Consider the following 15146-nt stretch of genomic DNA (forward strand, 5'->3'; position numbering starts at 1 on the left):
CCTCGGGAGACTGAAAACGGGCCCATTTCGGCACTTCTGGTATTTCTGGAAGGCCCATTTTTCGGCCTCCCGAGGCTGCAGAGGCTTCCCTCAAGCGTTCTGGGAGGGTGAAAACTGCCTCAAACGGGCCAAAAATCAGCTGGGAGGGGCGCACATGCGCAGTGCAGGTAAGTTTGGCTGGGCTCACATGCCTGCACAAATGGCTCTGCGTGCCACCTGTATATAACCTGTATATAACACGGGTATATAACTTTAATGAATAAATAAATTGCTAATTTGCCTGAACTAAAAGCAAAGCCATTCTCCATTTTCATATACAAACACATTTCCTTTGAGTGGGATTTTCTTGGAAGAAGACCCAGTACAGAAGTTCTATTCTGAATTGGGGACATGGAGTATAAATAGGGAACTTTATCTTGTCCTTAGTTATGATTGCCGTCTAAATGTTGCCTAGCGTATCTCATTTTCGATGCAACATTTAATAAAGAGCTTGCCACAGTGCCACAATATGTCTCCTTGGTAGCCACAATATTAAGCCATTGTATATTTTCAAGAGACAAACATATAACATATGTCTTATAAGACTACTATACAAATATTTTAAAAGCGGTGCCTTGAAACATGTAGGAGTGTATACTAAGCACCTTTTTACATGAAATATTAGCTACTAATATTTCAAATACGAAGCAGCTATGAAGGCAAATGCTTCTGGAAAGAATTAGAAGCAACTTCTGAAACATCCCACATGTCTGGAAAAAGCTGCAGCTGCTTTAACAGGTCAAATGTGTCATGTGTCATGAACATCTCTTTCACAGAAATTATTTCTTCATTATGATCCTTATAATTCAGGGGTGTCAAACTCAATTTCATTGAGGGCTGCATCAGGGTTGTGTTTAACCTCCAGGGGTGGGGTGGGTGTGGCCAGCTTGACATAACTCATGTCGACGCCTGTGGTGGCTGAGTATGACCTTCCCAAACTCTGTTTTCACTGGCAGAGGCACCGCAGGCCAGTCCTTCGCTGTTTTCAGGGCAGCCCCATGGGCCAGATCTAAGCACCCCACAGCAGTGGTGGGATTCAATTTTTTTTTTTACTACCAGTCCTGTGGGTGTGGCTTGGTAGGCATGGCAGGGGAAGGATACTGTAAAATCTCCAGTCAGAGGTGGTATTTGCTGGTTCTCTGAACTACTCATAATTTCCGCTACCAGTTCTCCAGAACTGGTCAGAACCTGCTGAATACCACCTCTGCCCCACAGGCCAAATGTCCCCTCCGGGTCTTGAGTTTGACACCCCTGCTATAACTCATAACTCATAAAAATAAGTTTGTTGTCATTTAATTCATATTCTCTATCAGTTTATTGCCTATTTATGTATTAGGGAGGCAAAACTATAGCTTCAGGGCTCTTCAAAATGTCAGATGTGGCTGCTGGGTACAGTGGTTATATGTAAACATTTTACATAATATTAAACATAGCTTTACCCTATCTCCATAAACATTTTGAAGTGCAGGCCTCATCATAGCTCAACAATCCCGTTCACTTTGCTTAATAAAATGTAATCCACTTCAACATCTGTATTTCCTCTGCTGTAGGTCCAAATGTATTCAGCTCATTTTTATGCAATATGTCATTTTTATAGTAATCCAGGGTGCATTTCGTCTTTCTCCAGGCAGGAAAATCTGAAGAATTGCTGAGTGCTCTTGATTGCCAAGGTTTCCCTCCAACTTCAGACTCTGATGATCTGTTGATTGAATTTTTGGAGATAGACGACAGCGAAGATCAGCAGCTAATGCCAAATCATGGAAAGAGTCACCCCAACAAACATGTACGGCTGGAAATAGACTCCGATTCAGGAAGAGGAAGCTGTAAGAGTCCATCTCTCCTGCAAGAGAAATATAAGGAAGCCAGAAAATTGCCCCCTGCAGCAGAAGTACCAGATCCTGATGAGGTTCAAAGGAACACCGATAGAACAAAACTTTCAGAAACATTAAAAGTAGACCCTGAAAGGCATCTCCCACAGTTGGCCAACAGGAGCCCAAAGTCATCTACATGGCCTGGAGACCACTCCCACACTCCAAAGTATTCCTCTCACGATGCCATACGGATCTGCAAAAGGGTACTCAAAGCCACAAACATAAAAAGGTCACCCATTTTGGGGAGAAGTGAAGGAAAGCATTGTTCTCAACCTCCCAAAACCATTGAGACTATCAGTAAAGTAAAAACAAGCCAACTGGAAGATGAAGCCAATTTGTCTCTAAACTCTCAGCATAATCAAGAGGCATCATTCTGGTTAGCTTCTCTGGAGCAGTTGCCTTTTACATCTACGAAGCCAATGGATTATGTAGAGATTCACAAGGTCAGCAGTGACGGAGTGCTGGCTGTGCTACCCAAACAGAAAGGAAGCGTTGAGAAAACTGAAAAGGCTCCTCCGCCTACAGATGCAAAAGAATACTCCAAGGTTTCAACTGTTGTAACTGATCATATTCTGGTACTATTACCAGAGGCCTTGCCTTCTTTTCAGGAACCCCCAAAGGAGTCCAATCTGGAAAGCCAGGCAGAGAAAAACACGATCTATTGCCTTCCCGTTCCCAACTTGTGCAAAATACAGATTGGTGGTTTAGATTACATGGATCCAAGTAACTTTATGCCAGTCTTTCATTAATAAACAAATTGAAATTCCCCAGGTGACGCAAGGAAAATAAACATTCTTGGCACAAAATTGCTCCGCTATAGTTCACACCTGTTTATGTTTTGCATTTGGTCATTAAGAACAGACAGCGGGGGCGGGGGGCAGAATCTATCTTGCTGTCTGTGATTAAGATAATTGTTTTGTCGAAGTCTGACTTTAGGGAAAGTATGTGTCATGATTTTTATTTCAAACCACAACCTATTTGATTTATTTCTGACATGTCTTATCAAAAATGATGAAGTATCAAGAATTTCTGGTTAAGCGGGGGTTGGGCACCCTGGGGTGAAGGCTAAAATAGATATGCAACCCACCATTTTTACTTGATTGAGCCATGACGTCCGATGCCATGTAGAAGAAATATACAAGAGCATAGGCCTGTGATGGCGAACCTACGGCACGCGAACCTATGGTGAACCTCTGGGGGGATGTGAGCTGTCGCCCCAGCTCAGCTCCACCGCGCATATTTTCACGCCTCCCGCCAGCCAGCTGGTCTTCGGATCTCTGCCGCACACGCGAGAGAGGTGGGGCGTATTTTGGGGATTCGTGTGCACACGCGCACTTTGCGACTCAGTGCCGAAAAGGTTAACCCTCACTGGCATAAAAAGCAACGGTCGTGTGAAAAACGGCCATAGGTCACTGCATTTAAAAGTGTTCCTCTTTCAAGTGCCACAGAACTCAAATTGCTGGTGACTATTTTCTACCCCCGGCCCTCCTCTTCACCATTTGAGAGCAGGGTTTTCCTGCCTGGTCTCCTGTATTCCCACGAGATGCAAAAGACTGAGGACATTACAGTAAAGCACCTTGAGTAGCTGCCATTTATAATTAAAGAAGGAGAATATTTGTAGCTCAGGGTTGAAATGAGGATCGTTGGTGTTCTTTGAGTGTGGTGGTTTTCTTCAGATGTTTCATTACCCAAACGAGCTAGTCTGGCACTAACGATGTTACCCACTTTGGATAATGAAGCGTCTGCAAGAAAACAACCAACTTCAGAGAACACCAATGACCCCTGAACCCTGAGCTACAAATATTCTCCTTTTTTAGCATCATTTAGCCTTGATTATGTTACCTAGTTTGGGTAATGAAATGTCCGCAAGAAAACAACCAAACACAGAGAACACCAAGGATTCCACCATTTTATATTTCCCACAGTGATCTAGATCTGTGCTTATATTGCTCTGCTGAGGTATGGGCCACTTTGGTGGCATAGGCAGGGGTGGGATTCAACCAGTGTTACTACCAGTTCGGTGACTATGTGCATGCATGCGCATGTGTGTGTAAAAAGCCTTAAGCTGTGCCACCTGGACAGCTGAAAAGTGCTGCGTGCAGGTGTGCAGCATTTGAAAAGCCACTTTTTTCTTGCTTTTTCGATCTCAGCTGTGCCGCGCAAAGCAGCTGAGATCGAAAAAGCAGGAAATAAAAGACAGATAAGAGCCCGGGCGTATGGGTGGGCCAAACGGTAGCAAACACTGAACTGGTTCGATGTCTGCTGCTCTTCAAAGCTACCGGTTCTATAGAGCTGGGCAGAATTGGTAGCATCCCACCCTTGGGTATAGGTATATTTGCCCGTAGCTCAATAGAGCAATATAAGCAGAGATCTTGGTCACAGTAGGAAATATAAGCAGTGAGGTCCTTGGTACTCTGAGTTTGATTGTTTTCTTGCGGACGTTCCATTGCCCAGTGAAGTGCTCGGTGAAAGCATTAAGCCATCTCAAGGAACCGTTTGAGTACAGGTAGTCCTTGAGTTACGATCGCAACGGAGCCCAATATCTATGTTGCAGAGTGAAAGGTTTGTTAAGTGATTTTGCCCCACTTTACGATTTTACTTGCCACAGTTGTTAAGTGAATCACGGCATTTGCCAAGGTAGCAACACGGTTGTTCAGCCTTTATTCTCTCTTCTTAATTTTAACATTTTTTTAATTGAGTTATAAGATAAAATAAAATACAAAATAAGAAAGTAAATTGGAAAATAGTGGTCGGGGGGGGGAAGTGAGGAAGAGAACTTTGACACTATATATGTTGACAGCAGCAAGATTATTATACGCACAAAAATGGAAGGGACGCTTTGATTCCTACCATGGACAAATGGCTGCAGAAGCTGATGAAATGGCAAAATGGACTGTCTTGATTAAAGAAAAGGATATCAGTACTTTTTTTTTGCACATGGAAACCGCTTCTGGACTTTGTGCTTGAAGTGGAAAAGAATGAAGCTTTGATTTTGGGTTTTACCGATTAGATCCTTATAGAAACGGCTAGTTTATATTATTATGAAAAAAACAAAACAAAAGTTTTGCTTTGATGTTATTGCCTTATTTTACTGCAACAAAGAGAATTGGAAGTCAATGCTTCTTTTTCTTTTTCCTCGCGGTTGTTAAGTGAATCTGGATTCCCCATTGACTTTGCTTGTCAGAAGGTCGCAAAAGGGGATCATGTGACCCCGGGATGCAGCAACCGTCATAAATATGAACCAGCTGCCAAGCAGCTGAATGTTGATCACGTGATGCTGCAACGGTTGTAAGTGTGAAAAACGGCCATAAGTCACTTTTTTCAGCGCTGTTGTAACTTTGGTCCCTAAATGAACCATTGTAAGTCAAGGACTTCCTGTAATAGGCCCATGGCACTGTGCAGGGAATTCGTTGTTGATGCCTAAGTTGGGTTATTCTTTGGCCAGCCAGAAACAGGATGCTTTTCTGTTGCTTCAGTAGAATAAATATAACACTTAACAACCAAACAAATCCCTGGATTCCATGACAGAAAATTGACACCCTTTACACGTTGCACAATTGCATTCTGTTGTTACTCATGCAGGTTCTATGATACGCTGCTAGTGAAAATTTGCAAATTTATGTCACATGCTGCTATGTACCTTAACACATTTTAGAAGCTCCAAAAAGGCTTGTTATTATGTTGTTATTTCTCTGCTTTTTTTTCCTATTTAAAAAAGTCCTATTTTTATAAATGTTTAAAAACTTACCTCATTCTAAGCAATTAAAATATACCTAACTAGGGAGAGGGGAAAATTTTGTGCCTCTTGTATGGCTTTGGTGTGCTAGGTTCTCGAATTCCTTTTTTGGTTGAGCTCATTCCAAAGATCTCCCTGGGCACTGGAGAAAGTACTTACAAAATAAATGATTTTCGAATTCAAACCTTTGGAGGAAAGAGGAGATTTAAACTAGCCCACTTCTGTGTCACTCTAACTTAAGAGTTCAATTCAATTTCATGTACTGCCTTATTGTACATAATAAAGAAAGCTACTTTAATATAGCCCCTGTGTACTTTTGCAGATTATTTTTCTATTCTAAATATTTATTTTCTAACTTCCCAGAGCTGTATGTATTTATCCAGAGTTTTATTGTCTTTTTTTTTTTTTTGCCTCTGCCAGCAAAGCAGAAGAAAACAACAACAGAGGACCTTACAACTTTTTATAATAAAAGGCGGCTGTTAGAATAGAGCTGAATTTGCCCCCACTTATATTTATGAAGCCTTTGGCTTTTGTGGTTCACTGCGTGGGCTGGCAATACCCAACTTTATTGGGGTGGGAAAAGCTTCTAGCAATGGTGTTGAATTCTGAAGCCATTTGAATGCGAAGCACACAAGCCTGGTGGAAGGGGATAATAAACAGGGCCTCTTATTTGTGAGGGGTTCTTTGTGCCAAGAAGCATGTATTCTCAGTGGGAGTCAGAAGTTGAAAAGAGTAAAGTTCTAGCTGTAAACATGCCAGCATTTTTGTAATGTTGAATAGAATAAATAAATAATGTTGAATAGAATAAAGAATTCTATTCTATTGTAGTTCAATTAACTATTTTGGCCTGAAGAAGGTATTGGAAAAGCTTATGCATAAGAGATGATGGGAGTAGTGGGGTTTTGGTGTAGTCCAGCATTGTTCCTTTATTTTATTATGCATGCTGGTACGACTCAGCTCTTGGCAGAGAAGAAAGAAGTGGTCTCAGCCTGATTATCTCCTGATATACAGAATACCAGGACTGCAATTCCTGGGGTCTGGCAGTTACTTGTCTAGGCTCCCTCTCTCCAAGCTGTGGGTCCAGTGTTTCTGGAAAGTACCCGCTTGGGAAGACTGCTATACGTTAACTAGCCATGGTTTATCAAGGCCCAAATGCAATTTACAGATGTTCCTATACTAATGAAGTCTTTTTTTTTTTCCCTGCCAGTTCTGATTCAATGTGACAAAAGAAAGTTTGTTTTGGACATTAATTCCAAGGGGAATTTTGGAGAAATTCTCATGGTAGGAAGGTGGTATCTTTGCCTTGAATTTGGTCAGAGACATCCTATCTTGCATTGCACAATCCTGTTGTGATTCGCCAGCAGCCAGTGCAGACGGCAGAGGTATCGGACAGTGAGGATGAAAGGGAACCAGTCAGGAAGTCTGGCAAGGACTTGATTACATCCAATGCAGAGATGGGGCCAGGACCCTCTGAGAGTGGGGTGCTGCCTTTGGAGCCTTCAGAATCTGGCAGCAGTGAAGCAAAGCACCCCGGGGAGCCTGCTCCCTGTGCACATGTGCGCAGAGCTGCGAGAAGGCAAGAGCAACTGAAGCAGAGGGAGTGACTCAGGAGTACAGATGGGAGGTGATTGCCCCTCTCATCAGGGATAAAAGTCAGTCCTCAATGACGAAGAGCTTTGCAGGAAGCAAGGAAGTTCAGTAATCTCCAAGTCCTTTGTGAAGCTCTGTACTCCAGTCGGTTTTTTTCTGGATTTTTTGGTTGTTTTATATTAGCCTTAATTGGACTTCTATTTCTTGGCAGCATTCTACAGCACTGAAAAGCATGCTCTTATCTGGAGGAACTGTGTCTAATTAATTTTGGCTGGGAATGCAAGTAATTCCCAGCGTCACATTAAAAAGGGTTTTACTTTTAAATTCAGTTTGTGTTTTATTAAGTTTGACAAAGCCTGGGTCAGAACAAATCATCCCTGCGTAGCCATAATAGCATGTAAGACTTTAAAACATAATAATGGAAGAAGTTACTTTGTTCAATATTTTATATAATTTAAATATTGAATAGGATTGTTCTGTACATAGTTCTATTGTTTATCAAATAATTATCTCCCTTTTGACTAAAATTCTCTTTTTTTTGCATGTCCGATTTCAGTCAGTCAAGGCCGCAGTTTGGGCGCTTTCATATTTTTAATTCAATAAATCAATCAGAATATGTCACCGAGCGCTGGATGGGATGCCTTGAAGTCTTCTAGTCCAACCCCTTGCTCAAGCAGGAGATTCTATACCATTTCAGACAAGTGACCTTTCCAGTGTCTTCTTAAAACCTCCAATGATGACCCACAACTTCTGAAGGAAAGTTGTTCCACTGGTTAATTGCTTTCACTGTGAGGAAATTTCTCCTTAATTCCAGGTTGCTTCTCTCCTTGATTACTTTCTATCCATTGTTTCTTGTCCTGCCCTCTGGTGCTTTGAAAAATAAGTTGACTCCCTCCTCTTTGTGACAACCTCTCAGATACTGGAATATCTATCATGTCCCCCGAGTCCTTTTCTCTAGACTAGACAAATCCAAATCCTGCAACCATTCTTCATTTTAGTGCTAAAGGTTTAGTAAATCTTCAGTTTTTGTACAACTGGCTTGTATTGTGAAATCTATTGAAACCTATTCAATACCATATAGGAAGAGGACAAAGAGACGACTTGAGATTGCCCACAAGCACTCCATGTAGATGCTCCTTGCGTGGAGACTTCAAGACAGCACTCTCTGGTGGGCCTAAAGCTCTGGGAGACCAGGGAATGACCATCTTGCTGAAATCACAGCACCTTCAAAAAGAATATTGGGTTTGCATACTACTTTTTCTAATCATTTTTTGATATTGCTTGTTAACTGCTTTTCAGCCACAACAGTATATTAGAAAACTTTGGATTTACAGCACCTAGTGATTTTCCTTTAATTCTCAGTAAAAAGCTTTTACATACAAGTTTAAGGACTTAAAAAAATCTTTTAGAATAAATAGCAAAAGGGTGATTTGAACTTTGATTTTGGAAAGTTTCAAATAGACTAATGATCCAGATGAATTTAAAATAAGCCTTTGGAAGTAATTGGAAGAATCATTCCAGCAGGAAAATGTTATTTTTTATTCTCTTAAAAAAAATAAGATGAGACTTGGAAGGTTATACATTACAGAGGGCTAGAAAGAACTAAATATTATAAATAAAGGAGAAGAACACTTAAATTTGGCTCTCTAATATAGAATGAAGCAATATGTTTCAATATTGGATATATTAAACAATATTTTTGAAACTGAACACAGTGGTTAATTTTTAAAGTATCTTTCCCTATGAATAAACTGTTTAAAGGACATTATGAAAGAGAAAAAGTTATGTCTGACAAAATTGAAATTGACATAAAAGTGGATTTAAAAATATCAGGCTATAAGAATGATATGGAAAAGGATGCTACATTGCGCACGCACAAAAGAAGCTGATTGATGTCTTAATAATGAGAAGCAGCATACAAATAACAAACCAGGTGAATGTCTTGGAGAATTTTCCTACGCTGGATTTACAAAAGAAGCCTGTAAACTTTTGAAGAATGTTGTGAGAAGTGACAAGAAAAAATGAAAAGAAATTAAGTTCTAGAACTTTATTTGAAGGAACTCAAGATTATTAAAAGTGAAAAGGAAGGGATATCAAGTTGGTTTGTTTGATGAAGGTTAAAATAACTGTAATCCTTAACTGACTTTTGCTGATCAGAACTGGGGGTAAAAAGGTTTTGAGGATTTGTTTATAAATAAGAGATGGGCTCAGTGGTGGGATTCAATTTTTTTTACTACCGGTTCTGTGGGCGTGGCTTGGTGGGCATGGCTTAGTGGGCATGGCAGGGGAAGGATACTGTAAACTCTCCATTCTCACCCCACCCCACTAACCTGCTTTCCAGCTCCATTCTCCTGTACAGGGCAACAAAAGAAGACTCGGCCGATCAGCTGGGAGGCAGAGAATTGATGGGGGCAGGGCCAGTCAGAGGTGGTATTCCGAACTACTCAAAATTTCCGCTACTGGTTCTCCAGAACTGGTCAGAACCTGCTGAATATCACCTCTGGATGGGATATGGGAAGAAGAGATCATTTATTTTAACAGAAGGTTCTCCACTTCCTTTTTTATTTTTAAATTTATATTAGTTTTTATCTTTTTAACTATACTATATACTACTAAAGCTTTCTTGTAACCTTTAACTGAGTGAAATGGTGCACCACAGAGCAAAACGTTTTGAACCAAGTTACATCAATAATTTACAGAATGCACCAATGTCTTTGGGACCCATGTCTCTTGTTGAATTGAAATTTTGTTCATTTTATATAATATGTTATGACATAAAAATATCATAAAGCAGCTTATGACATAATACAAAGTATCATGAAACATTTCCTGTCCTGATATTTAAATGTGCTATATAGTTCAACATGAATTATTTTCAAAGCAGATAACATTTCTGGATATATCCCAACAGAACACTTTTTTTCGGAACAAATACTACCGCCTGCTTTCTTATCCCTCTAAAAGCCAACCAAACAAAAGAATTGTATTTGCTTTATTTAGTAGTGCATAGGGCTGTGTGCAAGAAGAAAAAAGATTGTGGTTTCTAACTGCTGAATATTTCAAAAGGAGCAAATTGAATCTTTTGTAATTGCTTAGATATTTTTCTGAATCACAGAAGCATAATTATGTAAGTCAAGGAAGCTGTAAATAGTTCACATTATGTGCCAAGATGAACTGTGTTTATTTTTTAAGAGCAATCTTCAGCCCTTGGATGCCTGAAAGAACCTTTTGCCAACAGCTGTTTATATGCAGAGCCTGTTTCCCCCCCATTCCAGTAGGAAGTGAATGTGCACGTAGATCAAGCAATTGTTTAAGCTTCATAATGGGCCTAAATTAGCATTGACTATTGACTATTAAGTTATGTCTGGCCAATGGCAATCTTATTAGTGTACAAACAAAAGATGTAGAAATCGTAATAAATATCACACATAATCCAGCAAAATTTGCTGCTTCTACCTATACTTTCAATAGGTTTATCTCAGGGTTTCTCTTAGACCAGTGATCCCCAACCTTTTTGCGCCGCGACCCGGTACCGGCATCAGCTGGGCGCGCTGACCAGTACCGGCATCAGCTGGGCGCCGCTGACCAGTGCCGGCATCAGCTGGCGCCGCCATCTTTTTGATGAAAAAGTGCTTCCGGTGACCTCACCGGAGCTGCGTTTTCATCAAAAAGATGGCGTGCCAGCGCTTCTGGTGAGCTTTTTCCGGGTAGAAATGGCTTTCTACCGGAAAGCTCACAGCGAGCATGGCGCCGCCATCTTTTTGATGGCGTGCTTCCGGTGAGGTCGAGCTCATCAAAAGATAAGCGGCATAACCTTGACAGTAGGAGTTGTTCCGCGGACCGGTACCGGTCGCATGGACGGTGTTGAGGACCCCTGTCTTAGACAGCTGTGTTCAATCCATCCGATTTTAGAACAAAGAATATAGAATAAAGGAGTTGGAAGGGACTTTGGATGTTTTTTAGTCTACCCCCTTGCCCATAGCAGGAGATTCTGCTGGATTTCATCATCAGCTCTTTCTGATATGGTGTTATAAAAATTCTGCAGAACAACAAATTATAAATTCAGGAATCAAAAACTTTGTACAAACAGTTTGGAGAAAAGATCTTGTAATCAATAATATGAATGAGCCCTTTCTGCATGCAGTTAGTTCCTTAATTATCAAAAATAAAATAATAATTTCTTATTATTTTACTCTTTTAAGAAAGATGATGCACTGATAGTTCTCAAAAAGGTGTTTAGCATATTCAATACCAATTGTTCTCATAATAATATGGGAACAATTATGCTCATATTGATTTTAGGTAACCTTATACCTTATAATTATCCTGATATTGATTTTAAATGTCCTGTACAATTTTAACCCACTAAGTCAAATTTAGCTCACTCATATGTGCCATAGGGGACTGGAGACTAAGGCGTATGAAGAACGGTTACAGGAACTGGGCTTGGCTAGTCTAGTAAAGAGAAGGACCAGGAGAGACATGATAGCAGTCTTCCAATATTTGAGGGGCTGCCACAGAGAGGAGGAAGGGGTCAAGCTATTTTCTAAAGCGCCTGTAGGCCAGACAAGGAATAATGGATGGAAACTGAACAAGGAGAGATTTAACCTGGAAATAAGGAGAAACTTTATGATAGTGAGAAGAATCAACCCATGGAACAGCTCGCCCTCTGAAGTTGTGGGAGCGCCATCACTTGAGACCTTCAAGAAGAGATTGGACTGCCATTTGTCAGAAATGGTGTAGGGTCTCCCGCTTGGGCGGGGGGTTGGACTAGATAACCTACAAGGTCCCTTCCAACTCTGATTATCTGTTATCTGTTTGGAAATCCATTGACTGTTGAATCACCTACTTTTAATATCATTTTGGAGCTGCAAAAATGGGACAGAAATTGTCAACCTAAATTAGCAAGCTACTGTAGATGGGTGAATTGACTTGGTTTAACTCAACAGGGATCAGTCCCACTAGACAGACCAGGCCAAGAAATCAACTCCACAAGAAGGCTAAAATTACTTTTATTGAGTTTGGCTATACAGAAATAACATACACTTGGAATTCTGGGTATGTTGTGCCTACTCTTCCTTCTTAAAATTCAGTGAATAGAGGAGACATTTGCCAAATGTAATCTCATTATTTGGACTTAAAGCAATATGTGAGACCTTTGGCTATGGCTCCTGTATATTTCTGATGAAGTCTGTTCTCTCTATAATAGACCATGGGAACTGGTCATAACTGGTCATTGGATCATAATGTTCTTGTTATATCCTTTCGACATTTATCCTTTAAATTGCTACAACCAGGGGTGGGATTCTACCTGGTCGGACTGGTTCTATAGAACTGGTTGTTGATTTTGCCTAGTTCGGAGAACCGGCAAATCGCACCACTGGCTGGCCCCGCCCCGTTGCTATTTTTCCTTCCCGCCACAACCACCAGTTGTTCTGCTGTGCCGGGAGATTTAGATTAGCTAGAAAGCAGGAAATCATTGGATTTCTTGCTTTCTAGATAATCTAAAAGCAGACCTGAACCTTTCTTAGGACTGAAACTTCTATTTTTTTGTGACAGACTCAGGCAGTAGATTGCAGAAAGGTAGATCTCTGGGTGAATCTGTGAGTTGTAATTCTGTGAGCAACTCAATCTTCCTGCCTGCTTTGCCTGATTTTGGGTAATAGTTGCTCTTTTTTATGAAAAAATTCAATATTTACATACATGGTGTGTTGTGAGTTAATTTTATGAGTTTGCTTGCTAGCAAATTTTATGTGACAGACTCAGGTAGCAGATTGAAGAAAGATAGATCTCTAAGTGAATCTGTGATTCTGTGAGCAACTCAATCTTCCTGCCTGCTTTGCCTGATTTTGGGTAAAAGTTGCTCTTTTTTAATAAAAAAAATCCAATATTTACATAAATATTTACAATATTTACATACAAGCCACGCCCACCCAGTCACATGACCACCAAGCCACACCCACTAATTAGGCCATGCCCACAGAACCGGTTGTTAAGACATTTGAATCCCACCCCTGGCTACAACATTGTCTTTATCTTGTTCTCACATTATGAATGAGAAAGGCCTAGATCAGTGATGGCTAACCTTTTGGTCATTGCGTGCCAAAAGTGCCCATGTACACCCGTGCATGTGCCTGCACCCATAATGCAATGCATGCGTGACCCCCCATGCTTCCCCCACCCCTGCACATGTGCATGCGACACCCTGTGCTCCCTCCACCCATGCGTGCACTCCCCTGTGCCCCTGTGCATGTACGTACAATCCCCCCAATCCCCTGCCCCCCCTGCACATGCATGGCAGATACCCCAAAATCAGTTGGCTGGCGGGAGGCGTGTGCATGCGCAGTGAAACTAAGCTGGGGCAACGGCTTGTGTGCCAGCAAAGATGGCTCTGCATGCCACTTCTGGCACGTGTGCCATAGGTTTGCCATCACAGACCTAGATCATTCTTTACGGTACTTAAAGTAGTACTTCTTTCTGAATAGTGACATCATCCTAGGCAGGGGGTGGGATTCATTTTTTTAACAACCGGTTCTGTGGGTGTGGCTTAGTTGGTGGGCATGGCTTGGTGGTCATGTGACTGGCTGGGTGTGGCCAACTCAACATCACTCACATCAAGGCACGCATCTCCTCGTCTGGCCTCTCGTGACTGTGGGGATGCTGCAATAGTTATAAGTGTGAAAAATGGTCATAAGTCACTTTTTTCAGTGCCATTGTAACTTTGAATGGTCACTCCACACAAGTAAAGTACCAGCAAAGGAGGGGGGGAAAACTCCAGAGAAGTTCAAGAGACAGGAAGTCTAGCCAAGAATGTAATAAGGGTTAACTGAGAGGCAGTTTCTGTAAGCAACACCAGAATGTTTCCTTCCTGCCTGCCTTCCAGGATTAGGCCAGTAATTTCTTCTAACAACCGGTTCTCCGAACTGCTTAGAATGTTAATAACTGGTTCTAGCGAATAGGTGCGAACCTGTAGAATCCCACCCCTGATTCTAGGGCACCCTTATCCTTATTCTCAGACTGTGTCAGCCTTTCCTTGTTGTGAAGTTGGAATTGGCAGTGACTGGGAACAGCAATAAAGACAACTAGTTTCATGCCATGTAGTTTTCGAGGACAGATGGAGAAGACCAAGTCAGCAGTGGAAAAATACCCATAAAGAACCAGTGTAGCATACTGGTTAATAAATTAAAACTTTGAACTTGTATTGTTGAGGCCCACATTCATATCTGTGTCAATCATCAATCTCACAAGGGACTGTAATTCTTCCTCCTCTTCTCCAGAGTGGCAATAAAATTAAATGTCCCCTGACAATGCCATGAAACTCCCATGGAGAGATAAAATATAAATTCAGAAAATAGGAAGGCAGACAGATAGGTGCAGTAGTTGGCCAAGTATCAAGAAGAAACTGTCAAAGAAAATTTCTGGACAAGCCTTTTCAAATAATGTTAGGGAGACAAAAACCTAAAATAAACATGGACTGTTATTGCAAGCCTGCAAAAATAATAAACTGAAAGCAGTTTCATAGCCTGCTCTTTTACAGAAGATGTTTTGAAGAGTATATGGATTTATTTAACTGTCAAAATCATGATCAGTTATCCATTGAAGGCTTTTGTCTCTTAATCTAATTTAGCACATTCCAGCTATTGAAAAACCAGTTTCTCTGAACCTGGAAAAAGTTATTACATATACATGGAGGCCTAAGGTGTAGGGTTTTATTTAGTTTTGGGCTTTCTTTGCAGTTTTTCATTGTAATTTTTGTAGCTGGTGCCAAAAAAGTAAAAAAAAAAATGTGTCTTCCAAATAAATAAAACTTTAAGTACAATTTTAAAAAATTAATTGCCTTGAAAAACATAATGTTCCATCATTGCAAAATACATTTTGCATTTTTATTGTTGCCAGAAATTTCCTTACTG

The 15146-nt window shown here is 40.8% G+C and overlaps 1 protein-coding gene across 1 annotated transcript in view; it reads left to right on the top strand.

Annotated features, from left to right (window-relative positions):
* PRLR (prolactin receptor) overlaps nucleotides 1-5949 on the top strand; it is a 157426-nt gene extending 151477 nt beyond the window's left edge. Inside the window, exon 15 of the mRNA XM_087958526.1 lies at nucleotides 1667-5949. Coding sequence (XP_087814652.1) covers nucleotides 1667-2659 — 993 coding nt within the window. The 3' untranslated portion in view covers nucleotides 2660-5949. The remainder of the gene's footprint in view (nucleotides 1-1666) is intronic.
* The last annotated feature ends 9197 nt before the right edge of the window (nucleotides 5950-15146 follow it).

Source organism: Notechis scutatus, chromosome 2 (genome assembly GCF_049901735.1).
Source record: "Notechis scutatus isolate UNSWTSFEM ecotype Mainland chromosome 2, rNotScu1.2, whole genome shotgun sequence".
In the NCBI taxonomy this organism is placed as follows: Eukaryota; Metazoa; Chordata; class Lepidosauria; order Squamata; family Elapidae; genus Notechis; species Notechis scutatus.